The sequence below is a fragment of the Heloderma suspectum genome, chromosome 1, assembly GCF_057233095.1.
Source record: "Heloderma suspectum isolate Gila_16-S chromosome 1, 16-S_ref, whole genome shotgun sequence".
Classification (NCBI taxonomy): Eukaryota; Metazoa; Chordata; class Lepidosauria; order Squamata; family Helodermatidae; genus Heloderma; species Heloderma suspectum.
Window position 1 is genome coordinate 44782151 of NC_139458.1, and position 27324 is coordinate 44809474.

Sequence of the window (27324 nt, forward strand, 5' to 3'; positions counted from 1 at the left end):
TTGCTTGTGGGGTTCCTCAGGGTTCAGTTCTGTCCCCCATACATTTAACATCAACATGAAACCACTGTGATGAGTCATTCAGAGTTTTGCGTCCTCACTTCTATTTCTCCCTTTCTAAAGACCCCAAAGAGGTTTGGGGATAGACTTGGACCCAGCACTAGGCCTGGATTTTCAGGCTTCAGCTGTGGCTCACACCACCTTTGTACAATTAAGAAGACTGGTGTGCCACCTGCATCTGGAACTTTCAGATTTGGCTATGGTGATCCATGCCTTAGTCACCTTTCATCTTGATGATTGTAGTATGCTCTGTCAGGCTATCTTTCAAGACCATTCAGAAACTTCAGTTGGATCCAAATGTTGCAACCATGCTTCTTATGGGGGTGGGATATAGGGCTCATGTTACTCCCCACTTTTTTGTGTCAACTGCTTTGGCTACCTATTTCTCTGCAGAATTCAAAGTGCTATTTGTGACCTATAAAACCCTAAATGGCCTTGAATCAGTTACCTGAAGTTCCACCATCCTCCATATAACTATGCCCAAGCACTGAGATGTTTGACAGAGGCTCTTCTCATTGTAACTCAGGTATTTATATAATGTGACAACACATGAGAAGGCCCTTTTTTGTGGTGGCCTGCCTTCTCTGAAACCATCTCAATTGGGAGATCTGTATGGCCCCTTCACTGTTTGGATTTAGGAGGGCAGTTAAAACTTTTCTTTTTCATCAGGCTTTTGAGCCCTTTAAATATTTTGGCTGCTGTGACTTTTTGTTTGTTTGCTTCTTATATTGTTTTATGGGGTTTTTTGTGTGTGTGTATGCCACTCTGATCTCCTTAGGAAGGAAGGGAGGGAAGAGGAGGACATAAATGATTATAAATAAATAAATTCATATGTTAGAATTGAAAAGATATATTATGGGTTTGTGTAGTCCTTAAAAAGCTTAATGAAGGTGTAGTCAGAGAAAAATACATGCTTCCATGACAATATGTACCACCAGAGATTTCAAAAGCATCTGAACGAATGACAATTGGATTTGAAAACTGCTATCTGACAACTCCCAGCTTAACATTAGGTTGTCAAAACCTGGGTTGAAGAACAAGTCACCTTGAATACCACAATTCATTCTATCAAATTTTTTACCAACAAAGAAGAAACATGCATAAGAAGTGATAAGATACATTATTCTCACCGGGTTTTCAGAATTTACCATACTGGTGCTTCTGTCATCAAATTATAAAGTTCAAATTCTGTTCTTCATGCTGGTACAAGCATTACTAACATAAAGTTCCAACAGCATCACAGAAGAACTTCGTCTTGTTATTGCACACATCCAATAATTCACAAACGCTCCCACCAAATGCGGGAGAGGTCAAATTCTGTGCTGAATCTTACCTTTAGGTTAGAAAAACACAGAACTGAAAAAGAACTGGTCTGGAAAACGTATTTGGGAAAACCAGCTACATACATATCAAAAGACTCACCTGAATGGTAGGTGTGGAACGGTTTTTTCGGGTTGTAGTAGTGGCCATAGTAGTGGTGGTCTCCATGACCGTGGTAGACATCTCTGGTGGCATGGAAGTCGTGGGTGCTGTTCCCAAGATGGATGGCACTTCTCCAACCAACCGGACACTTCCGTTGATCTTGATGTTGGGGTTGTTCTCTGCTGCCATGTTCAATACTTTCAAGCCATTGTAATAGAGACCGGAGAGCTGGCCTTGAAAGAGACGCCCTCTGTCTTTTCCTCCAATGGCTATTTGCGCCTGGGTGTTGAAGATCGTTAACTGTCGTCCTAGGTGAAGGGGGGGGTGAACAACATTATTGCCAGGAATATTTCTCCTTTTTTAAACCCCTTTTATGCTGAGTCATGGCTGTCATGGACTGTAGAATAAGATCAGAGCAAGTTTCCTGATGGTGGTGGTGATGGCAATTGTAGTGACTTGAATGGCAAGGATGCAGTACTATAAATAGCTGTCTCAATGTGTTATAAGTCATGATAAGCCTGAACAAAAAAACAATGGATCCAGATCTTCTGGGTCTTGTTCCCATAATCATAAGCACGTTCAGGAGAGTTTTCATCCAAACCTTGATCTCACACCAAATTTGAGATCCAACTCTTTACAGGTCATGTATCAAGTTGGCAACTTGGGAGAGTTTACTCCTATTCACATCATCAAATCCTCTCTAGTTTTTTTTTTTTTGCTTACTCCTGAATGCAAAAAACCTGGATCCTTGAATGGACAGAGCAGATATTGATACCTGTCCTATGATTTGGCAAAAGATGAAAACACAGATGTGTTGTGCTAAGAGATGAATGTATGTATGGCTTCTTGAAACATAAGAGCTACAGCTAATAATTTGGAGAACAAAAATGATTTTAAATAACATTTCAATTTGATATGAGCTATATCTAACAGTATTTGGATTACCCTTGCTGTGGAAGAGAAATATATATATTTCAATATTGAATTAGTGCACACGAAAAATCCTATGAGGCTGAGCCTAGTTTGCACAGTAAAACTGTATCTGGGCTATACCCACTTCAGACCGCAGGTGGAAGTTCTCATGGTCGAATGTTCCTCAATACAAAACAATTCCCTCCACATTAAAACAAAACAAAACAAAACAAACTAAATTTGGGGGAGAAGTGTTCTAGCAGCCTTTTCCCTGACATGTGAGTCCCCACCTGCAGTCTGAAGTGCTAGTTCTCAGACACAGTTTTACTACCTCAATGCAGCCTAGGCCTTGGTCAGCAACTACTTTTACTGGAGGACCAGTTTGGGAAGGGGGCAGAGGTTGTGAGCCAGAGCCCCACTAAACCCCCAAAGTGAACTGCCAGCAAGTCTTACAGTACACATCCACCATTCCTTCCACACACTCTTCAGGGTGAGGAGTGATACACCTCAGGAAGTCAGATTTGGCCCAGGACTGCCAGTTGCTAAAACCTACCTATGAGGTCCAGGAAGGCCACTGAGTTCCTTGAGATCTCAGAAGTGTGTTTCCTAACTCTTTTTAAAGGAAGACAGGAATAATGCATTTCTAGTCAGAATGGATCTCACAAATAATTGCCAATTATTTTCCCACATACACACTGAGGGAGAGTTCACACTATTTGTTTAAGGGCCAATGTAAACATTTGATAGATATTTTGCTTCTGTTTTTTTCTTCTTCCACCTTTGGTGGGAAATTGTCAGGGACGATGAAGAAATATGATCCATGGAAATAGTATTTCCACACATTCTGTTAATCAAATGACAGCCACAATTTTCACATAATAAACCTGACATGTGAACTTGCCATAGATTAATTTTATATCCTTTGTCAGTATGAGTTCTTAGGGTGTACTAAATGCAATTTGCTGTTGAGCAAACAACCTCACTGCCACATTTCAGAACAGAAAGCAGAATTCATTCATACTGGTTCATTCAATCCAGTTCTCCCCATATTTACACACACATGCCCCCCTCCCTTCTCCACTGTACGCTCACCACTTTCTTTCTCTAGTCTACCCTGATAAGTGCCAAATGCCTCCATCTAGTAAGGCAGAGCCTAAACCCCACTGTCCATTCCCTCATAGCTGGCGGTTAAAGTAGATCAGATTAGGAGGGGGAGCTCACCAATTTTGCTCGTCGTGGCAGGTCTCGAAGTCAAGTGGTGATGCGGTGTTGCATCATCTAATGGTGACAGGATGGGTCATGGGGAAGAGAATGGGGACAAGAGAAGAAATGTATCTGAAAGGAGTTCCTATTCTTCAAGGAGGACCCTAGCTAACCAAGCAAAATAGATGTGCATGTGAAATGCCTAGAGTTTAAGAAGGTGGATTGCATATCTCCCCTAGTGCTTCCCCCTACCACTACCATTACAATATATATATTTTTTTAAAATCTAGACTAGAGCAAGATGGGTTAGTGTAGAGATGTAAAAAATTAACAAATTTAAAGGAAAAAAAATGAAAGGATCGAGATATTCTCCCCTTGGAAAGCAATGAAGTTTCCTCTACTATTCCCTCTCTCCTCTCAGGTTGTTGTCTAGTTTCCTCACTGTGTGCTTTTGTTACATGTAGCTTTAGTGATGGCACATTGCAAGTATCTATGTATGAGAGAACAGCCATTTTTGCAGGGCTCAATTATTTTATATAAAAATAATACTCTAGCGGTAATCTCTTTTATCAGCCATTATTAGATAGTAGAGATAATGGCAAACACGGGTCTACTCAGAGCAATTTCTTTTAAGTAATGACATGATAGCTGCAGCTATCACATGGAAAACTATGATGGGTTCTCATTAAAAACGGGCCATATGATTCCATTCACAGGCTCCCTCTTTTGGGAGTACCAGATCATTCTATTCCTACCCCCTCAAAAATGGATGTTTATCTCCATTCCACATCACTCTCATGGAGCTGCAGGCATCAGCTGGGGGAGACACTTCATTATCTGGCTCTCCTTTAGGTGGACTTGCCTTTTCTCATGAAGATAAAGTTTAGTTCCTTGGACAGTTCTTAGAACTGCCATGGAACTCAGGTCAAAGTGTGGGTTCAAGTGCACAAGTGTCTCCAGTTTTTTGGTTCCAGGTTTTTGAGGGTCCTTGGGCAAGACAGCCTCAATAGCCTCTTCCCTCAGTAAGTCTACCTTCTCACAGCCATGGTCTCCAGCTGCTATTGCTTCTCATTCTCTTTCTCATCATTGCTACCACTTACTTGCTTGCTTGATGAGCAGAGAGCCAGTAAGCAAGTAGGCAGTGGCATCTACTGCTCCTTCCCCTCACCACCACCATTGTCTGGGACAGAGTGAGAGGCAGGTGAACAAGCAGGTTGCCATGATGAAGAGGAGGAGCAACTCCAGGGGGCTCTTGTCAGTGAGGCCCCTACTGGGGCTCTGATGCTGGCCTTGAGTGTCTTAAACCATTTGAACCTTCAAATTGCTGAGAAACATAAGCTCTCTTTTGGGAATTCCCCAAAGACAAAGCCTAAAGAACCATGAAGCAGCCCAAATCTGCAGAACTTGAGGACACTCAGCCAGCCTGTGCAAGCTCTTCCCTCATGCCTTCTAATTCTAGGTGGGAATGCTGATAAAACTGGAGAGAATGATGGCCTTACACATTGCAGGGCCTGGTGCTTCCCTTCCTCTCACCACCCTCACCATTGAGCTTTTTGCAATTCTTCCCTCTGGAGTTCAAAAACAAAATGAGCAGGTTGCCAGATAGGCTTAAAAACACATGAGCTGATTTTGTACCATCAACAAAACACATAATCTCATTCAGTGGAGGCTGGTGGCTCCTATTTCAGTGGGGCTGTGAATCCATTCTGGGTTCCAGTCAGAACCAGTCAGAACTCTAAAGTTTTGGGGACTGGGTTCAGCACCTTAGATGGCTCCTTTAGAGGTCTGACTGGTTCTGATTGAAACCCAGAGTGGATCCTCAGCCCCACTTAAATCAGAGCCTCCAGCCTCCACTGATCTCACTTAATAACTTCTGAATGACACTAGACAAGGGGCATGCATAATTTTCCAAGAACTTTTCTGACTCTTCTCCCCACAGTAGACTAAAGTCTGGTTTGAGACCTCATGTATTGCCAGATTCAATTTACAGGCCTTCAGTTCCTTTAACAAGATGAAGGCAAAAAGCCCATGTACACCATCCAATGGTCCTTCGAGGGATTGACAGGTGACAATTGTGATACATGAAGTTTCATATATAGCACTGTTGGGGGGGGGACCTACACTTGCGGAGTGTTCCTCTCAGATGTCATGTCCCAGATGGAACATGGCTACTCTATGGTGTTAGAAGTGGGCTGCTTCTGGAATGTAGGGTCTGGTGCAAGAGCAATTTTGTTTGCAAAGCTGGGAGGAGACAAAGCTGAATATGTCAAGGGCAGATCATGGATCTCACTTTTTCTTGAAGAATTCCTTCTATTCCATCTATGACCAAATCAGACTCTACTTTAAATGTTTGCCTAACAGCTATGTTGTCTTTCCATTCTTACCCTAGGATAGGTGCAGGGGGCCTAATACAGATTTCAAGCCCCCTTGTTCCCCATGCTAGTACTCTGATCTGGCCTGGGGCCCCTGTGCCTACTCTAGAGTAAAAAAAAAAGATGAAGCTGCTAGACTCACATTTAAAGTAATGTCTGCTTTGGTCCTTAGTTGGCAGGAAGGCCTTAACATTTGTGAGAAAGAACTACTTTCTACATGAAACCAGAGGGAGAGGTCATCCAACTTTTTGTTTTTCCTTAGACATGTAACCATGTCTACTGTTCTAATATGCTACATACAACTGCCTCAGGAAGATGACCCAATTCAGGGGCAGGAGTGTGAAGGACATTATGTTTTCCTCTTGAGTAATGGGTTCTTCTAGTTCAGGAGCTGAAGACAAAGCATGCAGCACGCCGTACAGCTACATTTTATAACACAGCACTGACGTTAAAAGTGTGTGTTTGCTAAAAGGACAATCACATGTCTCTAAGGAGACCTGCTCCTCAAAACTGTTGTGTGTTGTCTGCTTGAATGGTCAAGTGGAAAACAATGGGCAAAAAGAAAGAAAAAAATGTAGAGCGGAAGCATGCATAGCTGAAATATGTCATGTCAGACCTCTATCTCTTCTATCACCTAATTTTGCAGATCTCATTCTTACAAAGTAAAGCTTCTTGTTGTAGCAGCTACTCCTGCAAAGACGCTCTTTATTTTAGTTTTACAATCCAGGTGCTTGCAAGCTAATCTGTGTGGTTACATGCACTCAAAGCATGTGGATCGTGGGTCTCTCTCCTTGTCTGGATTGTGGTGCTTGACATAGCTCACAGAACAGGCAAGCGAAGGGCTGCTTGCAAATGTTTTATTAGGTTCAGCGATGAAGTTTAATTCTTTAATAGTTTGGATCTGGTTTAGAATCCACAAATGTCTGTATAATCTGGTTTTCCTATTGACAAAATGTCAGGGCATATCTAAAAAAATCCTGCTCATCACAACACCCACTGCGTTAGTGAATGCATTAATCTGGTTTGTAATGCTCAGCTGGATTTTGGACTTAAGCCTACAACAAGCCTTTATTCTGGATAAGCAGCTTTCTATCTAAAACTGGCAAATGGGGAATAGTAGCAGCTGATGAACGGTACAGGTGTATGGTCTTTGATTCCAGGGCAGCTACCAAAAACTGATGCATGGTCTAACCTATTTCCTTGTAAGTCACAGGTATACTTCTTCTTCCCAACACATATACGCATACATACATACATACATACATACATATTATTTTATCATTCACCCTGTTCTTTCAGGCTGAAGAAGAAAACACAGTAGGTTGATACCAAGGACGTTCTATATGATCTCTCCCATAGTGCAAACTCAGGTGTTCTGTTTACTCTAGGTGTGTTGGGTGTTGCTGGCACTGTAGGGGACCCTGGGCAGCATTTGGCTGGGCACTTTGCTGCTCCCCAAATCACTTCACTGCTACTTGACCTGGGCCGACTCATAGAAAAGGAGGCAGTAGCAGCATCAGCAAGTACCTACAGAGTGTGCATCCCCATCTATTGCATTTTAACAGTTCCTATTCTGCAGAGAAAGGGAAAACGTGAAAGGGGAAGTGTGTCTGTGCAGGAGTGTATGGACTGCAGTGGCCAAGTCTCGCTTTGCAAGACATAGCGATGGCCTCAAATTTGGATGGTTTTCAAAGGGGGTTAAACACATTCCTGGAGGAGATGGCTGTCTGTGGCTACTAGTCCTGATGGTTATACGTTACCTCTCAGAGGCAGTATGCCTATGTACACCAGTTGCTGGGGAACATGGGCAGGAGGGTGCTGCTGCATTCATATCCTGCTTGTGGGTTTCCTGTGGGCAGCTGGTTGGCCACTGTGTGAACAGAATGCTGGACTAGATGGATGCTTGGTCTGATCCCGCATGGCTGTTGTTACGTTCAAATTGGGGTACTGGTGCTGATTTCCTTTTCCTAGTTTCCAATACACCTTACAGTGGAGGCGCATAATCTCCTTCCCTCAATCCCACAATATAACAATACTGAGTAGCAGGGCCAGCACTGTTTCTGGTGTGTGTGTGTGTTTGTGTGTATAATTATAACCCGCAGGAGCATTTTCCCTCTTACACAAACACATGCCCTGGCTTGTTCCTGAGTGTAATTCGTAGTTCCAAATACATTCTAATTTCACTTCTATTTACCAGCTAAGTTGCAGTCACAAACACAGATATTGCCAAACATACAGGAGAACTAGGCTTATTCCAGGGGAGGCTGGTTGCGCCAATGTCAGTGGAACAGTGAACCTCTGGACTGGATTCATTGCCCCTCTGACATTGGAGCCACCAGCCTCCACTGGTTTATTCCTCCCCACTTTTCTTATTCATATGAGTAGAATCAGTGAATTTGACTGATTAACAGGGCACAATCTTATGCATGTTTACTTAGAAGTACATGACACAATATTGAATGGGATTTACTCCCACGTAAGTATGCATAAGATTGTAGTATTAATGGGTTAACTGACCTTACTATGGGATTAAAGATTACAACAGTAATCCACTTTAATGGCATATTTTTAAACATATTGTTCTTCTCTTTGTATCTCCCCCGCCCCCCAATGGAGAATAGCTTTGATATTCCTTCCGAAAGTTCTTTTAATTCCCCCCACTCCAACTGCACTTCTGCCTCTTTGAAATCAAAGGCACTTAAGTACTTAATTATACACTTAAGTGCCACTGATTGAACTGGGATTCAAGGACACCTAACTTTCTCTGGATGGCATCCTTTGTGTTAATTGTAAATTATTCCATTGTAGGTCCATTATATCTGGCAGATAGCTACTCTGTGTGCTGTCTCTTTGACAGATCGATCCATCCGTCTAGGCGTCCATCAATTTATCATGTTCCATTTTGATAGCTATCTACTCTTTCACTCATCATCTTTATGAGGTCTTCTGACATAAGGCTTTCTTGATGCATTAGGAAATGAATGAATGATTGGATGGGCTGGCAAGGGTGGGTGAGTGAATAAATGACAGGCTACTCCATGGATGTCTTTCCCTCCCTGCTGGTTCCCAGTACACTAGTAGCCACATTTTTTTAAAAAAAAAACCCCAATGTTTAGCTTCATCTTATAGAAGATCACTGTATATCCCATCACATGTGCTTGATATGGCTAAATTGTACAAAATGCTTACAACAGATTGTCTTTTGAGCAGACAGCATGTATCAATAGCAGCTTGTCCCATGCTTCCTAGAAGGGTTTGAGATCTCTGAAACTGCTGTTTTCTTTAGCCCCCACAGCTCTCGTGTGATTGTCTTTTAACAAAGCATCCTCATCATCACCCACACAAATGGCAAAAAACCATCCATTTCAAAATTCCAAGGTGGCAAACATAAAAAATGCTTTGGCATGCTAATCTCAGGCTTGGGGAAGCAATGGAATAAGAGACCGAACTCAAAAGTGAAACTACAGAGAGGGGAAGAATGTACAAAACAAGGGTGGGTTTCTCAAGCACATGAGCTTCATCACAGCATCAGGCATGCACCGTTTTAAACACAAGCAAGTCTATCGTTGTCATTAGTGTTAAAGGGACTTTATGTATTTGAGATTAGCAAAACAAAATTATTCACTTTTTAAGTTTACAAAGGTTTATCTTTTAAAAATCCATTTTCACAAACTCAGGCAAGATTGTGAAGTCTCCATTAGCAATTACTGATAATGTTTTAGTCATAATATGTGGCCTTACATCATGCTTTTGGGCAGGCCTGCACATCTAGTGACTCCCCCCCACCCCCAGCCCAATGCATTCCACCAGCCATACATGAAAACCAACCAGGAGCTTGACAAACCTCCTCAAACCTGCCTGAAGCAGGAGTGGGGGGACCCCATGGGGAGGGGTGTCAAATACTTGGGTCGTGAGATGGATTGGACTTGGTGGGGAACAAGTTATGTGGCCCTGCTTTAGGGTTCAAAGCACTTCACATCTTTACAATCCTATAATGTAGATCACTATTATTACAAACTCATAGTTGGCATCTGCAGCTGGCACCTAAGCAACTTTCCAGGGCTCACCGCCACCTACATGGTTTTGGCCCTCCTGCCCACTGGTTCCCCTAGTGTGGGCTTATCTGGCAGCAGTGGCCAGGTTTGGGAAGCCACCTGCCATTTTAAATTCCATAAAATGCCCTGAAGTACCTGATGCAGCATTACTCTGGGGTACTGTGGGAAATTTTCAATGGTTGGCAGCTTCCAAGGAACCAGCATTTGCCACCCTGAATGCCTGGGCTGGGACTGGGGGCGGTGGGGGGGGGAGAGGACACCAAACATGAGAAAGCTCCAGCGACTCTGAGGGGCTCCCTCAAGGCTGGTGCTGGCCTTGATTATATCCATATTTCAGAATGGAGAGAGAGGCTGAGAGACTTCACGAGGATCACCTAGTGGGTTCATGACAGAAGTGGCTGTGATTTGTCGCCATTCTTTTAAATCAAATTTAGGCTTCTCCTGTTCAGGGAAAAAAATAGGGTCACTATTTTTTAGTTAGGGTAACTTTGAATTTCTTCATACAATTCATCCTCCCCCAATTAGTGGAGGCCTCCATATCCATCCTCATCTCTGCCTTGATAAATTGTTTAATGGACAACATGACTCTACTAATAGCTTTCCTGAACAGAATTTATTGTCTTCGGCTCTCACAAAAATAAATTAGAGTTAAGAACAAAAAAGCAACTTTTAGCATATTTGTCTTCCTGCAATTATCCAAGTTCTCCTAAGCCCTCACAGTTTTTCTGGGCAGCTACAACTATGAATAGGCTCAGCTCAACAATAGGGATGTTGGAGAATTCTGCCGCCGACTCAAATGAGACCGGATTCTTTGGAATTCAGCCTCCAGAATCCGTGGCGGAATGGCTTAACTTACCTCCAGCTCTGGAGGATTTTCCGTGGACTGGCACTCCGGCTCCATAGCGTTTGTAATACGGTAATGGTGGCTGCCATTACCGTATTCCTGGGAGAAATACAGCTGCAAATGGCGTCCAGTATGCCATTTGTGTCTGTGTTTTTCCCCGCAATAGGCTAAACACAGACGCAAATGGAGAATTGGACTCCACTTGAGGCCATAAAAAACAGCGCTTTACAGGCGCAAGTGGGGCCCACTACGCCATTTGTGGCTGTATTTCTCCCAGGAATACAGTAATGGTGGTTGCTGTTACCATATCACAAATGCTACGGAGCCAGAGTGCAGCTCTGTGAAAGCCTCCGGATGTGGAGCCACTCCGGAGGATTCCGGGGGGGTGGGGAGAGGAACAGATCCTCCCTCCTGCGGACACTCCTGTGGACCGGAAGGTAGGGAATCCATCCATCCCTACTCAACAATGAGAAAGTAAACAAGATGTTTACTCAGTATGCCTGCGGTATATATATGTACGTGTGTGTGTCTGTTCCTTTGGGGAAATCTGTGAAGACTGGTACTTTAAAAAACAACAACTCTGGATTTGATGTCAATAGTTACCCTATTTTTTCCCTGAACAGGGGAAGCTGAAATTTGATTTGAAATAAAGCAGAATGGCTACACATTTTGACATGACTCCCAGTATAAGTTCTTCATTAATTTCAATAAGCTTTGTAACACGCCCCTGTAAGGCCGAACTTTCCCAATCTTCTCCTGTTCGAAAGCACTTAAGCACACGCAGAAGTCTTGTTAAATCATAGGAATTTATCTGTGCGCTTATTTGCATTGGCTGCTGAAGGCTACAAATCACTTCCTTAGTGTAAAAGGGCAAACATGGTTTGACCTGCATCATCAACCTATAATGCCTTCAGTCCAGAAGTGGCCTGGTGCTGAACAAACGTGCATGTTTCTTTGAAGTGGATTCCCATTTGCATTTAGATGTAGATCTGTGGTAACAGCTGAAACGTATACATGCCTACTCAGAACTAGGTCCCACTGGATTCAATGAGCCTTACTCCCAGGTAAGCGTGAATAGGAATGCAGCCAAAGATGGGAACAGCTAGTCTGGGAATCAAGACTGGCTATCTTCACTGCATTGACCCATATATGCATGCACAACCTGCGCTGCAGAAATGTACCTACGTGTTTTATTCTGCTAATCTATATGAGTTTCCTTGATTACCCATGAGCAGTAGAATTCCATAGAAGTTTGTGAGAAGCAAGCAGTTTTCCATATGCCCAATTTCCCTACAGCACATGAAAAGTGCTCCCTGTAACAGGGTGAATGTTGTAGCTTGAAAAACACTCGCATTGAACATAAAACCCACCACTTTCACCTTCTTCTCTATCGTAGTTTATGCAAATATTTAAAATATTGTTCCCCAAGCTTTAAGGGATGGGAGGAAAACCCAACCAAAACAGATTAGCTGCATTAATGTGATAGGACAGTCACAGCTATGAAATTGTACAGGATGGGAAAACAGAATCGGAAAAGAAGTGCTTGAACAAGTCAGTTTCCAAACAACTTTTAAGACAACTTTGATGCTAAAGATATAGATATAGTTTAAATATTTATTTTAAAAAATGTTCATGCAGTGGTTAAATTGCCATAATACATGTTGTTGCTTTTTGTTTGTTTGTTTAAAGTGGCTTCTTAATTTTTGCTTCTTTGTTGTTTTGCGATAGCAAGCTTAGAATTTTGTCCCTTTAACTTCATTTTAAAAGCAATGTATTATAGCATGATTTATCAACATATGGCAGGTGGAAGTTGACACAAATTATAATGAAAATTAAAAGAGTCATTTATGCAGCAGGCGATTCTAATTTAAGAAACATTTATTTGCAGGCTTTAAAAATGAGGGTTTAGAATCAAATGGATTTAAAATGAAAGTTTTAACAACTGTTACCTTTTTCCTGCAGCCATTCCTCTACAGGCCGGTTATATTTGAAGGGGATTTTCTGTTTTACCAATTGGAACGCAGTATCAGTGTTGCCTTTAAAGTTTAAAAAACAGCTTAAAAACAATCTGAAAAGTCAATGAAATTGTTAAAAAAACATCCTAGGTTTGTTACTTTGCTTTTATTTATGAAGATATTAAAACATGCATAATTGTGAAGATGTATATTTAGTCTTCCTTTAGTGTGGTAGAGAACAGTTAACCTTCCATTTCCTGGATTCTAGAAGGTCAGGGGCTTAAAACCGTAAGACAAAGATGGTCCCTTTCACATTCCTGGTATGTTTGCCACTGATGGGCAACTGTGACAAAAAAGCCCAATTCAGAGAGGTGTACAGTTGTGTAAGGGAACAAAGTGTGTAGGAGTCATGGGGCTGCACACTGGCCCTACCCCTTCCACTCCTCCACATGCTTAGAACTGGCCTCCCCACAATTCAGAACCTGGGATTATCAGGGTTCCAAATTGTGGGGAGGATTCTAAGCATGTTCACCAGAACACACTGAACACACATTCTTCTAATCGTGTAGCTGAGCCCAATAGTTTTATTTAGTCTCGTGTAGCAGAGTGGTAGGCGGCAGTATTGCAACTGAAACTCTCCCCACGACCTGAGTTCGATCCCAGCGGAAGCCAGGTCTCAGGTAGCCGGCTGAGGTCGACTCAGCCTTCCATCCTTCCAAGGTTGGTAAAATGAGTACCCAGCTTGCTGGGGGAAAGGTAGTCACGACTGGGGAAGGCAATGGAAAACCACCCCGCTATAGTCTGCCATGAAAACGCCAGTGAAAGCAGCGTCCCTCTAGGGGTCAGTAATGACCCGGTGCTTGCACAGGAGGAACCTTTCCAACTACGTGTGGTCTCAGTTCAGTTCAGGACCAGTGTGGTCTAGAAGGGGAGGATTAACCCCCCTCTCTGATTTTCCCCCAAAGTTCACAATATCATGAGGTGGGTCTTAAAAAAAGCGAGTGAAACCTCCATTGGAGTTGAGATTCTCCCCTTTTCCCCCCTTTGGGGAAAATGTGGGGGAGCTTAATCCTCCCCTTCCAGAATGTGCTGGTCCTGATCCAAATTGGGACCATGAGCAGTTACACATGCAGTTACACCAGAGTAAATGGAACTATCAGACTCAGCTACACACTATGCAATTAGCGTAATGTGTAGTTTGGCCTAGCGGATCTCCCTTCAGACCTTCATACTTAACGCACGGTGGTCTCCAGTGGGAACAGGGAACTTTGGGGTGTGGCTTCAGCACACGGCCTCACTGCCCTCTCACATTCATGGCAAATGCCTGAAGAAGGCTATGATTAACCTAGGGCTGTTCTATCTATACAGATCTAGTTCCCAGCATTCTGTCACACTCTACCAAGAGCTTCAGCTACTGGGCAGTATAGAAATGAAATAAATAAATACAAATACATACATACATACATACATACATACAATGACCAAGAAATCTAATGCAGGGTGGGAGTGCTATTCTGATGGGAGAAGGCTTGCTTTCCTATGGGTGGGGTCACCAGGGATATATTTAGTCTCCATCCCATACTTTCTCCTGATCTGCCTCTGTTTTCTTGAGTCTCAGATTAGGGGTAGTTTTGGCTGTTTTACTTCGGGCTGCAGGTAAGGGATGGTATGTTTGAATGCTCCCCTGTGTAAAAATAAACAAACCTTGCCTACAGGCAAAACATACTAACCCAGAACCATCAAAGAAAAAGTTTCTACCCCTACCCACTCCCTTGTCCTGCAAGTAGTTTTCCAGCTGTGGGGAGATGTTTACATGGGGAACCATTTCAAAATGTGACTCTTGGTTGCCATTTGAAGTGCTGCAATCCATTTGGCTACCTCAGGACCCCACTGCCTCATTCCTACCATATTCTGCTGCATGTCTAGACCAGGCCTTTCTCTCTCTTCCTCAGATGTGCCAGGTTTCCTTTAATGTGAATGCTCTTGTCACAATAAAGTGATGGTGGAGAGCGTAGATATTGCAGTGGAACAGAAGATGTCTCTGCCTCATTTTAGGCAAACTCTCCCCTGCCCCCCCCCCGCCCCACGGCATAGTCCACCCCAGTCAGCAGAGTCCCCTGACCATTGCGGAAACATTTGGGGGGACTGGGGAGAGGAGGGGTCTGGAAGTCCAGCTTCTGCCTGCCTTCTTTCATGGGTTGATATTCGGATGAAAGCATAGGCAGATGTTACAGTAGAAGCAATGATGAAGCACAGACCAGAAGCAGAAAGGAATGTAGGACATTTCTCTTCTGAGGACATCCAAGCAGGACTGAAAGCACTTTCACCAAAAAGATGCTGAATCATTTCCCTTCTTCTCTTCTAAATGTTATGTTATTCATTTATTATATTTTTAGCCCATCCAATAACAAATGCAGTCTGTGCTGGTTACACAATAGAGTTCTTTCCATTTGTCCTCGCAGCCACCACAACAAACCAGCATGTGTTGTCTGTCTTAAGACTGAAAAGGGCCAGCCCAAGGCATTTTGCTGCCTGAGACAAAGGACAAGATGGCGCCCCTTTCCATTCCGGGTACCGAAACCGACTGAACTGGCACTTGAACCTTACTTCAACACTGGTAACAGGATAGAGTCCTCCATTGCACCTGAGGGAAGCAGGCTAGTTTAGAGGATGCAGAACAGGCTGTGAGGCACACACAGCTTTGTCCTCCTAAGAGAATGTCTGGGGGGCTACCACTGCTGTGTCTTAGCAGCAGCTGCCGCCTGAGGCGGTTACCTCACTCTGCCTAACGATAGGGCTGGCCCAGGCCTTGGGATGCAAGGGACTGCCTTTGCAATCCCATTTCCCAGGTTCAGCTCAGCCCTTGAAGCCTGGCTGTTCTGCTCGTGGAATGCCTCCGCACAGAACGGCAGTCTTATGCTGACAGGCTGACAGAACTTTGTCTGGCAGCAATTCATATTTGATTTTGAGCTTAAGCAGCCTCAGCAGTCATTTTGTATTTGGACATCAGGCCTGTTTCTTTACATTCAGACATGAAGCAGGGCTGCAGTCTGGCAGATTCAGCTTAAAACATCTCCTGCTGGGACATTTAAAAAGTGAACGCTATGTGGTGGGGTTGGAGCAAAGGGCAGGGATCAAGGGCAGTGAGCTGTGAAAACTGCTGCCGGCTGGCTGCAGGGAGATGGCTGAGCCAGTTCAAAAAAAATAAGTCTTCCCTGATCAGGCTCTTGCTGTATTGGAAAAGCTTGTTCACAGGTGTGTGCCATTCTATCCATGGCTGTTACAAATATCAGTCTCTTTGAAGAAATAGTTAATTAAGCACTGCAGATGTACATCGCTGTACTCTCTGCTGTACTTGTACTTCAGGCTCAGTGTCAACCCAGCCCTGCCCTAGAGTTTCTGCCATCAAGGGGACAATCCTGTACATCTTTAGACAGAAAAAAATCTGACAATTCCCAGCATTCCCCAGCCAGCCATGCTGGCTGGGGAATGCTGGGAGTTATAGGAACTTTTTCTGTGCAAACATGCATAGGATTGTGCCTTAAGACTCAAAAGGCAATGTCAAACTGTGGAAGTATGCTCTGACAATCATGTTGACACTGGTTGACACTATAGCACATTCGTAATATAGGACGTTGCCTATGGTGTACAGTTACCTGAAAGGATGTAACCAGCAAACTGGAATAATTTGAATTCTAATAATAAAAAAAAGTTCAAGAATGCAGTTTCTCAATCCACTTCACTCTGAAATCCCTCCACTGACCATTCCACAGGACAATCCTGGAATAAGTGGTTGGAGGATGGATACCCCAAAGTCATTCCCTTTTTTTTATATGTATGTTACAGATGACTCGAGGCCTATTCAGCACAAGGACTGGAAGAAAGACACAAGGAGGAGGAATAAATTCCAAGTCTGAACCTGCATACACCAGCTTACATGGGCAGAAATATAACATGCACTAAAAATATGCATGCATAGAGAATGCAGATGTCCATACAGAAATTGTGGAAAATATGGTACCAAAGAGAATCAACTGTTCTTAGCTCTTCATGAGATTAAGTCTTCAGTAATATTTGTGATTTGACCAAATATAAATAGTGAACCAGGTCTTCAAGGGCGTTTTGGCTTACAACTTCCATCATCCCTAGCCAGCATAGCTGATGGTGAGGGATTATGGGAGTTGTAGGCCAAAACATCTAGGAGGCCACCAGTTGCCTACCTGTTTTATTGGGCAAAACTCTCACGGACCTTAATGGGAACTCAATAGCTGCAGAACAGAGGGGAGTGAAAGCTCAGTGGCTGTGGTACAGGACCTGGTTTACATGCAGACTTTCTCAAGTTAAATCCTTGGCATCTCCAGTTAAAGACCTCAGAAGACAAGGCTTGAAAAGACCCATGACAGCCTGAGACCTTGGAGACCTGTTGCCAGTATGACTGGACAGAACCGGGCTAGCTGAAACAGTGGTCTGAAATAGAGTAAGGCAGCTTCAGATATATCATCTTTCCCAAGGAATTAAAGAAGTGAGAAAGAATAAGAAAAAAAATGTGAGAAAAGCCATGGATAGTTAGAAGACTTGTTGATCTTTTTCCAGCATCCTTCTTTCAAAGAACAGTAAAGAGATAAAGAATGCAATTCTCAAATGGTGACAATATACTGTCACATCCAGGGTAGTCCCTTCCAGCAAGAGGAGGTAAGCAAAGGTATATGGATCAAAGTGGTAGGTGCAGCAAAGGGCTGGATGCACCCGATCTTGTCTGATCTCAGAAGCTAAACAGGGTCAGCCCTGGTTAGTACTTGGATGGGAGGCTTCCTGGGAATCAGGCTTCCTGCAGTGAGCAGGGAGTTGGACTCGATGGCCTTGTAGGCCCCTTCCAACCCTATGATTGTATGATTCTATGATGAAGAGGATGAAATGTGATTTGAAGCAAACTGTGTTAGATGGGCCATGTGGGTGGGAAGAGAAGGAGGTAGAGACAGACCAATCTGTCAGTTTTGGTTTCTCTGAGTTGGTCATTTTTCTAATCTTAAATTCAGCTTGTCCCCAACATTGGTTTTTTTCCCCCAATCTGAAGTTCATTTTATCTGAAACTTTGAGACTTATTTTTTAAAAGTTTCCATGAAAAGCCATATGCCTTTTTGTGTGCATTTCTCCTAATTCCTGCATTCTATGCACCACTTTGCCCAAGATGCACTTTTTCACAAGCAATTTTCTTAATATTTTTGAACTGTATACACACTTTTGTGTGCCCACTCCCCCTAAGACATGCATTTTTGTATGCATTCTTCACTGGAAAGCATCACTGCCATATTCAGAGAAGTGCCCATTTTGAAGGATAACTGAATTTCGGTTCACTTACCAGTATCACAGTATCGTGTCGAAAGAGAAAAATTAGGTAAGTTCACATTAAAATGCAAACCAAACATTTTTCTCTCCTATTCCTAGAAGTAAGTAGTAGGACCAAAGAGACTCAGGATGATGAGGAGAGGATGATGAGAAGAACAGGCAAGAGCTGGAAGGATGAGGAGGGTCTGTAGCTGCACACCTGTAAGTGGCTTCTGGGCCCTTAAGAGCGGTCACTGAATTTTGCCTACAGAGGAATTTGAAGCAACATCAAAGGGTCTTCAAGAAAAACATCTGAGGAATTCTGAGGGATGCTCAAAGGATTCATACAAGGTCAGCAAAATTTCTCAGTGATGTTTCACGTATCCCTGTAAACCCAATGAAAACCATCTGTATTTATAGAATTGGGTGGGCAGGAAGAAGAAAAGCACTGCCCATTTTTTCACAATGGCTTCTGGTAGCATGACTCTGGCCTCCCCTTCCTCCCTTGGAGAAGAAGCACAACTCAAAGCTCCTGTTCTGGCTCACACACAGATATTCAAGGCACATGAGATATTCGGCAAAACATGATAGCAACATTCACCTATCATGACAAAACATTAATATCTGCAGGATGCTTCCTTACCTCCCTCCACCCCCTGTGCCAGCCCACTGAGAAAGTGTATTTGATTTTAGAGGCTTTGGGTCATGAGAAAATCAAACTGAAAGAACTCCAGAGGAATGGATGCAGAGCAAGAAGGAGCCTTTTTTGTCTGAGGAGCGGGATAAAAATACAATAAATAAAATAAAATAAAATAAATGCTGATAAGGGTGAGTGGTGGAACTAGCAACAGAATTCATCAGGCAGGTTCTGCGCACCCCTAGTAAGACAAGGAATTCATATGAAGGGGAAGTTAGTATAGGGATAGGAAGCAGCAGGAAGGAATCATGATAGGAAGGATCCGGGCTGGCCCTACCATTAGTCAATTGCCTCAGGCAGAAGAAGCTGGAGGAAAATTCTTCGATGATCCTCCTGAACTCCCTGGCAGTTCTCTTCCATTGGAGGACAGAGCTGTCTATCCCTCACAGCCTGTCCTGAGCCCCCTAAATGTGCCAGTTCTGTCAGGGGTGGTGGAATGCACTATCCCATCACAACTGTTGAGGTAAGTTTCAATTGCCATTCTAGCCAGCTTCTCGATGAAGGATGAGGAGGAGGTGCCATATTCACCTCAGGAAGCAACACATCTTGGGCTGGCCCTGGGAAGAATGAGACCAAAAAAAACACAAAAAACAAATCTGGCACAGCTAATTGGGCCCCTAAGAATCATCGAGACCAGCAGAGGAGCAATGGCATCAGGGGCTGAGGTCCAGAGTTCAAACCTGTCCACTGCGACTGGTCCTGATAGCTTTCTCCAGTTGCGTAAGAGGGAGTGTACACAGCTCAAAAATTAAAACAAAAGGGGAATATTTAGGGATGGGCAAAGGAGTGATGGAGGAGCTTGCCAAGATTCTCCATGCATCAGCTCACTGCTTGTCTCTCCTCAATTTGCACTCATGTTTGCGAGCGCTGTTCATTTTGCGCGAACGGGGAAATTGTGCAGAACAAACAGCTGTCAAACATGAAAGTTGGGCCAGCATTTCCCAAATGTCCGAAACTATGCAAATTTCTCCCACAGACTAAAGTGTGGGTGATTTAAAATGTGCCAGTTTTGAGAAAGTTGTGCATTTTTCAAGTATATATTTTGAGGACATGAAGGCGAGTTCTGGAATTTGTGAACATTTTCAGAGAAAATGTGCTCCCATTCATGTTAGGATTCTGATCAGGGCATTTCGGAGTGATTTGCAACATGAAACAAAAATCTCATACAACCCTGCTGTTCTTTCCCAACTTCTTCCTGGATGTCCCACCCACCAATGAGGATCTTGGTCCTTCTGATTTGTAGCCCCTAGACAGTAATCTGGATCTGAAGATATCTGCAGACTGAAGACGTCCCCTCCCATTCATGGTTTGTGCATTGGAAAATGACTTAATGAATTCTAAGGGACTGGCGTTTATGGCTCTATTACCTACACTTTGGAAAGCCACGGTAAAGAACAAGATAGTGGAGCAGCTAGGCATGCACAGAAGGGAATCTAGTTGACCAGTCCCAAACACATTTACTTAAAGTCCTGTTAATGTTCATTCATTTTACTTACACTGAAACATGTACAATACTCCTGTGCAAGACATCTAACGCTACAAGTAAACTTGAAGAACCTGTTTCAAGCAAACCCTAGACCTTCTTCCAAACCAGGAAATGTGTTCCTAGTCTCTACCACATCTTTAAAGTTTTTGATTTTAAATTTATGTTTATTTTTATTTTATTATTATTGTTGTTATTTTGGTTTTTGCAGAAAGCATCTTTCAATGTTAAAATATACATCAAAATATCATACCTTTAAAAACTAGGAAGAACCCCGAAGGACATTTGAAAATTCAAAGATGTTTAAACTGCAACATTAGCATCTTTTCATGTTCCTTTTTTAAAAAAAATTCATTTATCTCAACCATTATTCAGAATACTTTAAGAACATGTGCATGAGAATGTGTACATTTCCATACTTCATGGACAAGAGTGAGTTAAAGGACAAGTTTCTCATTATCGCTGTACACATAAAATATTCAGTGAAGAAAGAAAGAGTACCAAGTGCAAAAATCTCATTCATTAAAGTATGCTTTGTGTTCCAAATTATTATTTTTTATGAGGCAGCTTTGATGAAAATAACACAGACTTCATCAGGGAGCAGTAACATTTCTACAGAAAAATTCCATTCAACCATAATTCATAAAACTACTTTATAGTTAGGCTGGGCTTCTTAAGAGAAACAAATTCACAGCTCTGGCACTGCTGGCAGCCTCAGAGTATATGATGACCCCTGAAGCACACCTTTAAGAAACAACCACCAGCTCTAATGAACATTCAGTCATTTATATTTTCTGAGCCAACATCTGATTCTTGGCAGAGAGAACAGGCATAAATGGAGTGTCTATACGATAAAGTAAAACCGAGATGGAATCTTCACATGTAAGTGGAAAGACTGCATAGACAGCACATCATTCATTACATAATATATCCCTTAATTTAGTTTTGCTACTTGTGGCCTATTACCCGCCCCTTCAAATAATCCATTTATCCATTGTATCTTGATACAAAGCACATTGTGAGGAAATAAGAACCATCGATTTCACTGAGAGATATGTTCAGGCAATATTATTTAGAATTTGGGTGTAAGACATCACAACATCTTCCACCAGATCTAGAAATGGAAGAATAGATTGGACCCATCAGTCTCTATGAATTTTGATATTAACATTCAGAGAGCTTCAGCTATGGGGCCTTATAGCAATGTAATTAACAACAACAACAACAACAACACCGAGTTGAATTGAAGGAGGTAGTTCTACCTCTGCCTTACATATGGGCATCAGATATAGATATTCCTCTAAATGTTACTTCAGAAGCACAAAAAGTAGATGTCCAATGCAATCACCAGTGCTCCCTCCCCCCGCCAGCACTCAATATACAAAGCCATCCTGATGAAAAATAATTTTGTTTATTGCACATGTGATTCGTATGACCCTGAGCTCATTCTCATGCTGCCTTTCCTGGCCAACATAAAAATGCAACTGCTTATATGAATAGTCTACTCACAAGACCAGTATAATATCAAAAGAAGGAACTTGTAGGACATTAAAGATCCTCTTCTATAAACCAGAAAATTAATCAGTTGGTTTTGTGACTTATTGCATCTGGTTTAACAACAGAATAATAATCACTTTTTCTGTGACCAGAGGAGGAGCCACGGGCTCAAAGGAACCCTCTTCCCTGACATTGCACTGCTTGCTTGAGTAAACTAGGTGCACAAGCACATGTTGCCCAGAAAAGAAGTCTATGAACCAGTTCTTTCACTCTGCTAACCAAACGAAATGTCAAAGGCTTAAGATCTTATATCTGACTTGGCACAAACAAAATAAAACAAAATAAAAATAAAATAAAAACAACAGTATCAAACTCAATAGAAAATAGATTCACCAAGATATACACAATACATTTTGTGCCACAAGGAATAAAAGACAGGGTGAGGAGGCAAGACAAGAGACAACAGAAAGACAGACCAGGGCAGGGCTGGATCCAGATTTATGCTGGATTAACTGCCCTTTCCTTCCCATGGCAGCCCCTCCAGCCTCCTGAAAATGCTACAGAGAGAGTCAGGAGAACCTGCTGAATGGGGTGACATGTAGAAGACCCCCCCCAACTGGGCAGGGGGACCTCCAGGAGTGGGGAAGTTCCTCTCATGGAAGGCAGATCCTGGAACCAACCCTAGTTTTCATTACACATGATAACTACGATGGCCAGGTTTAGCTGCTGAATCAAGATTTTTGTCTGCTCATGCTTTTGTATCCAGCTAAAGTAAGGAAATGACATCAATTTGGAAAGACCATCCATGCCTAGTTCTGGGGCAGAATAACTACTGCCTAAAATGTTCCAGAGAAACTTTTCAGAGAAACCATGTTTTGGAGGTCTCTTCACAGATGAAGATTTGACAACCAAAGCAGCTTGACCAGTGTACAAAGCTGAGTAAGACTTCTAGTGACCAGGAGGTGGTGATTCACGGCCCTGGATAGCCCCTCAGCCCCTTACAGAGGTAGAATTAAGCAACGTTAGTAAATATATACAAATGTACTTAAGTTGCATGAGCTATAGCGGTTGCAGAATTTACCTGCCTTATTTCCAACTTTCTTTTTATTACCATTACACAACATTTTTTTAACACAGAGAACAAGCCACCCTTCTCTACACTCAGTAATCAAAATGAATGTTATTTCAGGAAATTATCATTATTATGGTCATGATTACTATTATTATCTTGCATTTTATCATGTCTACCTCACTTTTAGCATATATTTGGCTTCTCACCAGTTGTATTGCTTCATTTATCTCATTAAGCATTTCACAAATGGATCAGAATTTTCTCCTCCTACACAACTCACAGTTTGTTTTCATTCTTATTCTTATTATTTTCTTTTTTTTAATTAAAATTAAACAATAACCTCCATCCAAACAGACTTTATTCCATTAGGCCAGTTTCTAAACCAAAAAGGGTTCTCAAGCCACAGAAATAAAAGAGCAATTTGGACACTGACAAATGTGGCATCTTGATCCAGACACCAGTAATGGTGATGTACTGCTGTTAAAAGCAAACCAGAGTGGCTCAAAGGTTCCAGTAAATTGCAGTAGGCAGAAAGAAAGCATTTGCTTCCTGGTGGAATATTATTAATACAACCTGATAAGTTGTCAAGTCCTTGAAGATGCTGCTAATAAGAATGCAGTAGAAGAAAGAAAAATAATCTGTCCTAAATTAACAAGAGAGGTAGTGAAATTTGGCATCCAAGAAAACAAAAGTAATGCTTACAGTGGCTGAAGCCTGAAGAGCATTGGTTTAAAAGGAGAAGTCTGACTAATCAACAGCTGCGGGCAAGAGTATGTTGTATGTAGGCAGAGATGGCCATTCATTTACATGGCTTTAAAGGGGGATTTAATTTGAGCACACTCCGGGAGAGGGCGGAGGACAGGAAGGCCTGGCATGCTATGGTCCATGGGGTCACAAAGAGTCGGACATGACTGAACAACAACAACAAAAGGGGGATTTGACTAATTCATGAAGGAAATGTGTGTGAACAGCTTTTAGCCTTGATGGCTCATTGAAACCTCTATGTCCAGAGACAGTATGCCTCTGGATACCAGTTGCTGGGAGGCAATAACATGGGAGTTCTACACGCTTCATCCAGACCTTGCCTTCTATAAAGGGTCTTGCCAGTGGAACTGATCCAGCAGGTCATTTCAGGGATGTCACAAGCATCTGGCTGGGGCTCAAAGCCCAGCAAGAAATTACCACCTCGCCCCCCCCCATGTGCCAATCCTCAAATCGCTCTGCTTGCCCAGCTCAGCACACACCAAGCCAGGCAAGTGTGCAGATACCCATTTCCTCACTGAGCCACCATTTTGCAGCTCAGCCTTGTTTATAGAAGTCCATCTACAGCCATAAAGGGGTCATTTCTGCAAGATTACAGGTGCAAATGGGCCATTTACATCTGTAATCTTGCGTAAATGGCTGCTTTACAGCTGCCATTTGTACAAATGGACATTTACGACCAAGGGGGAGCTGCCAGTTTTTCCACAAAATGGCAGCTTGTCCAGGAAGCAGGTGGCTGCATGCCACTCGCTAGGTGCTTGCAGACTGCCCAACTCAGTGGGCAGTGCAGTGAACAGGGGCAGGCAGGCAGCGGGGGTCCAGCAAGCAGCATGGAACCCCAACCCATGAGTCCACCCATCCCTAGTAATTTCCACTGGCAGAATGGGGCAGGAGGCAATTTTCACCAATTCTCCCTCTCTACATGCAGTTCTCTATGCCCTCCGATGGCTTGGAGGTTTAAGGGACCCTCCAGAACATCATGGGAAGTAGGGATGCGCAAACCCACCCCCTTCTGGGTTCTCCAGGTGCCCCCCCCAGCTCCTTCCCCTGCTCACCGTTCCCTGGACCACACTCGAGCCCCTCACGGGCTCGTTGAGCAGGCCTCATGCACCCTGGCGGCCTCGGTGAGCTCTGTGGTCGCCATTTTTTGAAAAATAAAATGGTGGTTGCACAAATGCACATATTTGCATATGTGTGAATATGCACATTGGCAAAAATGTGCATTTTCATGCGTACACAAATTTGCACATTCGCAAAAATGCACATTTTTGCACATGAGCACATGTGAGCATTTTGTGATCACCATTTTACTTTTCAAAAAAATGGTGACCGCAGAGCTCGATTAGGCCCCTGGGGTGAGTGTGGGCTGCTCGTGGAGCATGGGCAGGGGGCAAGCGGGGCTTAGGAGTGCAGGTGTGGTAGGGGTTCTGCTAGATTACCAGACAGAATCGGACACCCGTGCCATCCCTAATGGGAAGTGGTTTCCCATTAGGCTGCATGGATGGGTGTGTGTGTGTGTGTGTGTGTGTGTGTGTGTGAATTGGCAAAAACCAGCCCCACTTCCCACTGGCTGGAGCATCCAAAGCACAACTCCACTCAGGAAGGGCCCTGGCTGGCGGGAGCAAATTCTGGATCCAACCCACTGGCTTCCTGCCCTGCTTTTGGAAGCATCTAGCTGGCCCCTGAGAAAATAGGATGTTGGACTAGATTAGCCTTTGGTGTGATCCAGCAGGGCTCTTATGTTCTAAGGCCCCACGGTATTGCAGCCAAAACACAATTTGGGGGAGTTTAAATTAGGGGTTGTACTATTCAGTACTATTCAGCATTACTGTTTTTTGCTGTTGGCTTTACACTGAGTGACCCAGTGGTACAGTCATGATCCCCCCCCCCCGCTGCCGCTGCCTCCTCCATGAATCCTTATCAGACAGTGATCTCGAGCCTCCTGAGCCAGATGTTCCCAAGGAACAAGCCATTTTCTGGGTCTGACCAAGGAGCTCCTAGGCTCTTGGGAGAGATGGCTTCAGAGCTTCTCCCTCGAAAAGTGGACAGCTCTGCTGCTGAGCCAGAGGGGGATGCTGAGCCACTACCCAGCCCCTGAGGACACTGGTGCCTGAAGATACAGGCTAAGACCATGACCAGGCAAAGGAATGCTTGCTTGCAAAACAGTAAAATAAAAATTGTCTCCTCAAGAGTAAAGGCCTCCTCAGCAGCAAGGCCCTCCTTATGAGTAGGGCATTTGCCAGAAGGCCTGTGACCAACTGCAGCTGAGTCCTGGGTAGGTCCCTGGGAGTTCAGGGTACAAAAGCCTTCAGTTGAGACTTATTAACTGCTGGTAACAATGTTGTTCTACTAGCTTTAGTATCTTGTACCTTTGCCCTTGTTCTATGACTGGATCTGCATGCTACTCACCTTTGGACTCCTGGTTGACTCTGCTTCTTGGACTCCATTGTGTATCTGACTGCTTATCTGTGTTTGTACCTCGGCTTCAGGTTTCTCTTGAAGCTCTCTTGCCTGGTAAAAGCATGCCTTTTACTAACTACTCCTGACTGGAACTGCTCTTGCTGGGCTGATATCCCTGTGCTTGACCTTTGCCTCTTTATTGACTTGCCTTTGGATTGCCCCTTACTTTGCCCTAATGCTCAGTGTGACCCAGCCAAAGTAGGACAGCTACATAAGGAGTGAATGGCAGAGTTGGCACGTGAACCCAGGTCTCTGGGATTCAACTTTATACTCAAACTGCAGTAAGACAGTGGTTAAACATATTGTCTCACACCCCTCCTATTTCAAGTGCTACAAAGGTCAAGACAGCTATATGTAATATGCTTATTTTAGAGGAAGAAAGCACTGGAGACTTATAGTGTCTTCCTAAGAGCTTGTTCACTTACAAGTGTATAGGATAAACAGGCATTACAGGACCACAGAAGCAAGCACACAGGCAAAGAGTGGTCATTTCAAAATCAATATCAGCTCCCCGGAATCCAAAGTCCATTCCAGTTCCCCACATAAGCCAAAGTAGTGTTTTTTTATTATTATTTCTCAAGCCATCTCTTAAACAAAACTGGGTTCAGTTCTGCTTGTAACCCAAACATGCATACCAAGATCACCTATATGAAAGCATTTTCACAAATAGCCCTGCCATATGAAAATTAATAGATCCACAAAATGCCACTATAAGGACTACAATGACTTCTCTTTAATTAATGTTTGGGATAGTCCTATGGCCACTTGGATAAATTAAGTTGCAACTTATAAGAAGTTTGGACAAAGGACCTTAACTGAGTGAGAGTTGAGCCATGTTCCATTTATATGCCATCAGTGTATGGACTGTTATTCAATTGATTTGGGAGTTTACATACCTCTCCCTTACCACCCTAGGTTTTGGAACTTCCCTGAATCTTTCATAGTAGGCTTGCATTGGGTACTGAATAGTTCAAGACTGGGAAAAGCTTTCCAAAGCCTAGGGAGAAGACCAAAAATACAGAAATATAATACCATCAAGATAATATCTCTACACAACTCAATGCCCTTAAAATCCACATTCGCACTTGTGTATGTTCTGTCATCACTGTCTCCTTTCACAAAGAGGCACAGGCCACATAATATCAGGATATCTACATGTCATGGTTGGCTAGCGCATGAGTGTTCATACCTGGATGTTGGGTGGTTGG

At 43.2% G+C, this 27324-nt stretch overlaps 1 protein-coding gene across 1 annotated transcript in view; it reads right to left on the reverse strand.

The window, feature by feature from the left end:
• The window catches only part of NRXN3 (neurexin 3), a 1900058-nt gene that overhangs the window by 228582 nt on the left and 1644152 nt on the right, over positions 1-27324 (reverse strand). The window contains exons 16-18 of the mRNA XM_084841335.1: positions 12815-12901; positions 3613-3669; positions 1480-1787 (exon numbers count right to left, since the gene is read on the reverse strand). Of these exons, the coding sequence (XP_084697461.1) occupies positions 1480-1787; positions 3613-3669; positions 12815-12901 (452 nt within the window). The remainder of the gene's footprint in view (positions 1-1479; positions 1788-3612; positions 3670-12814; positions 12902-27324) is intronic.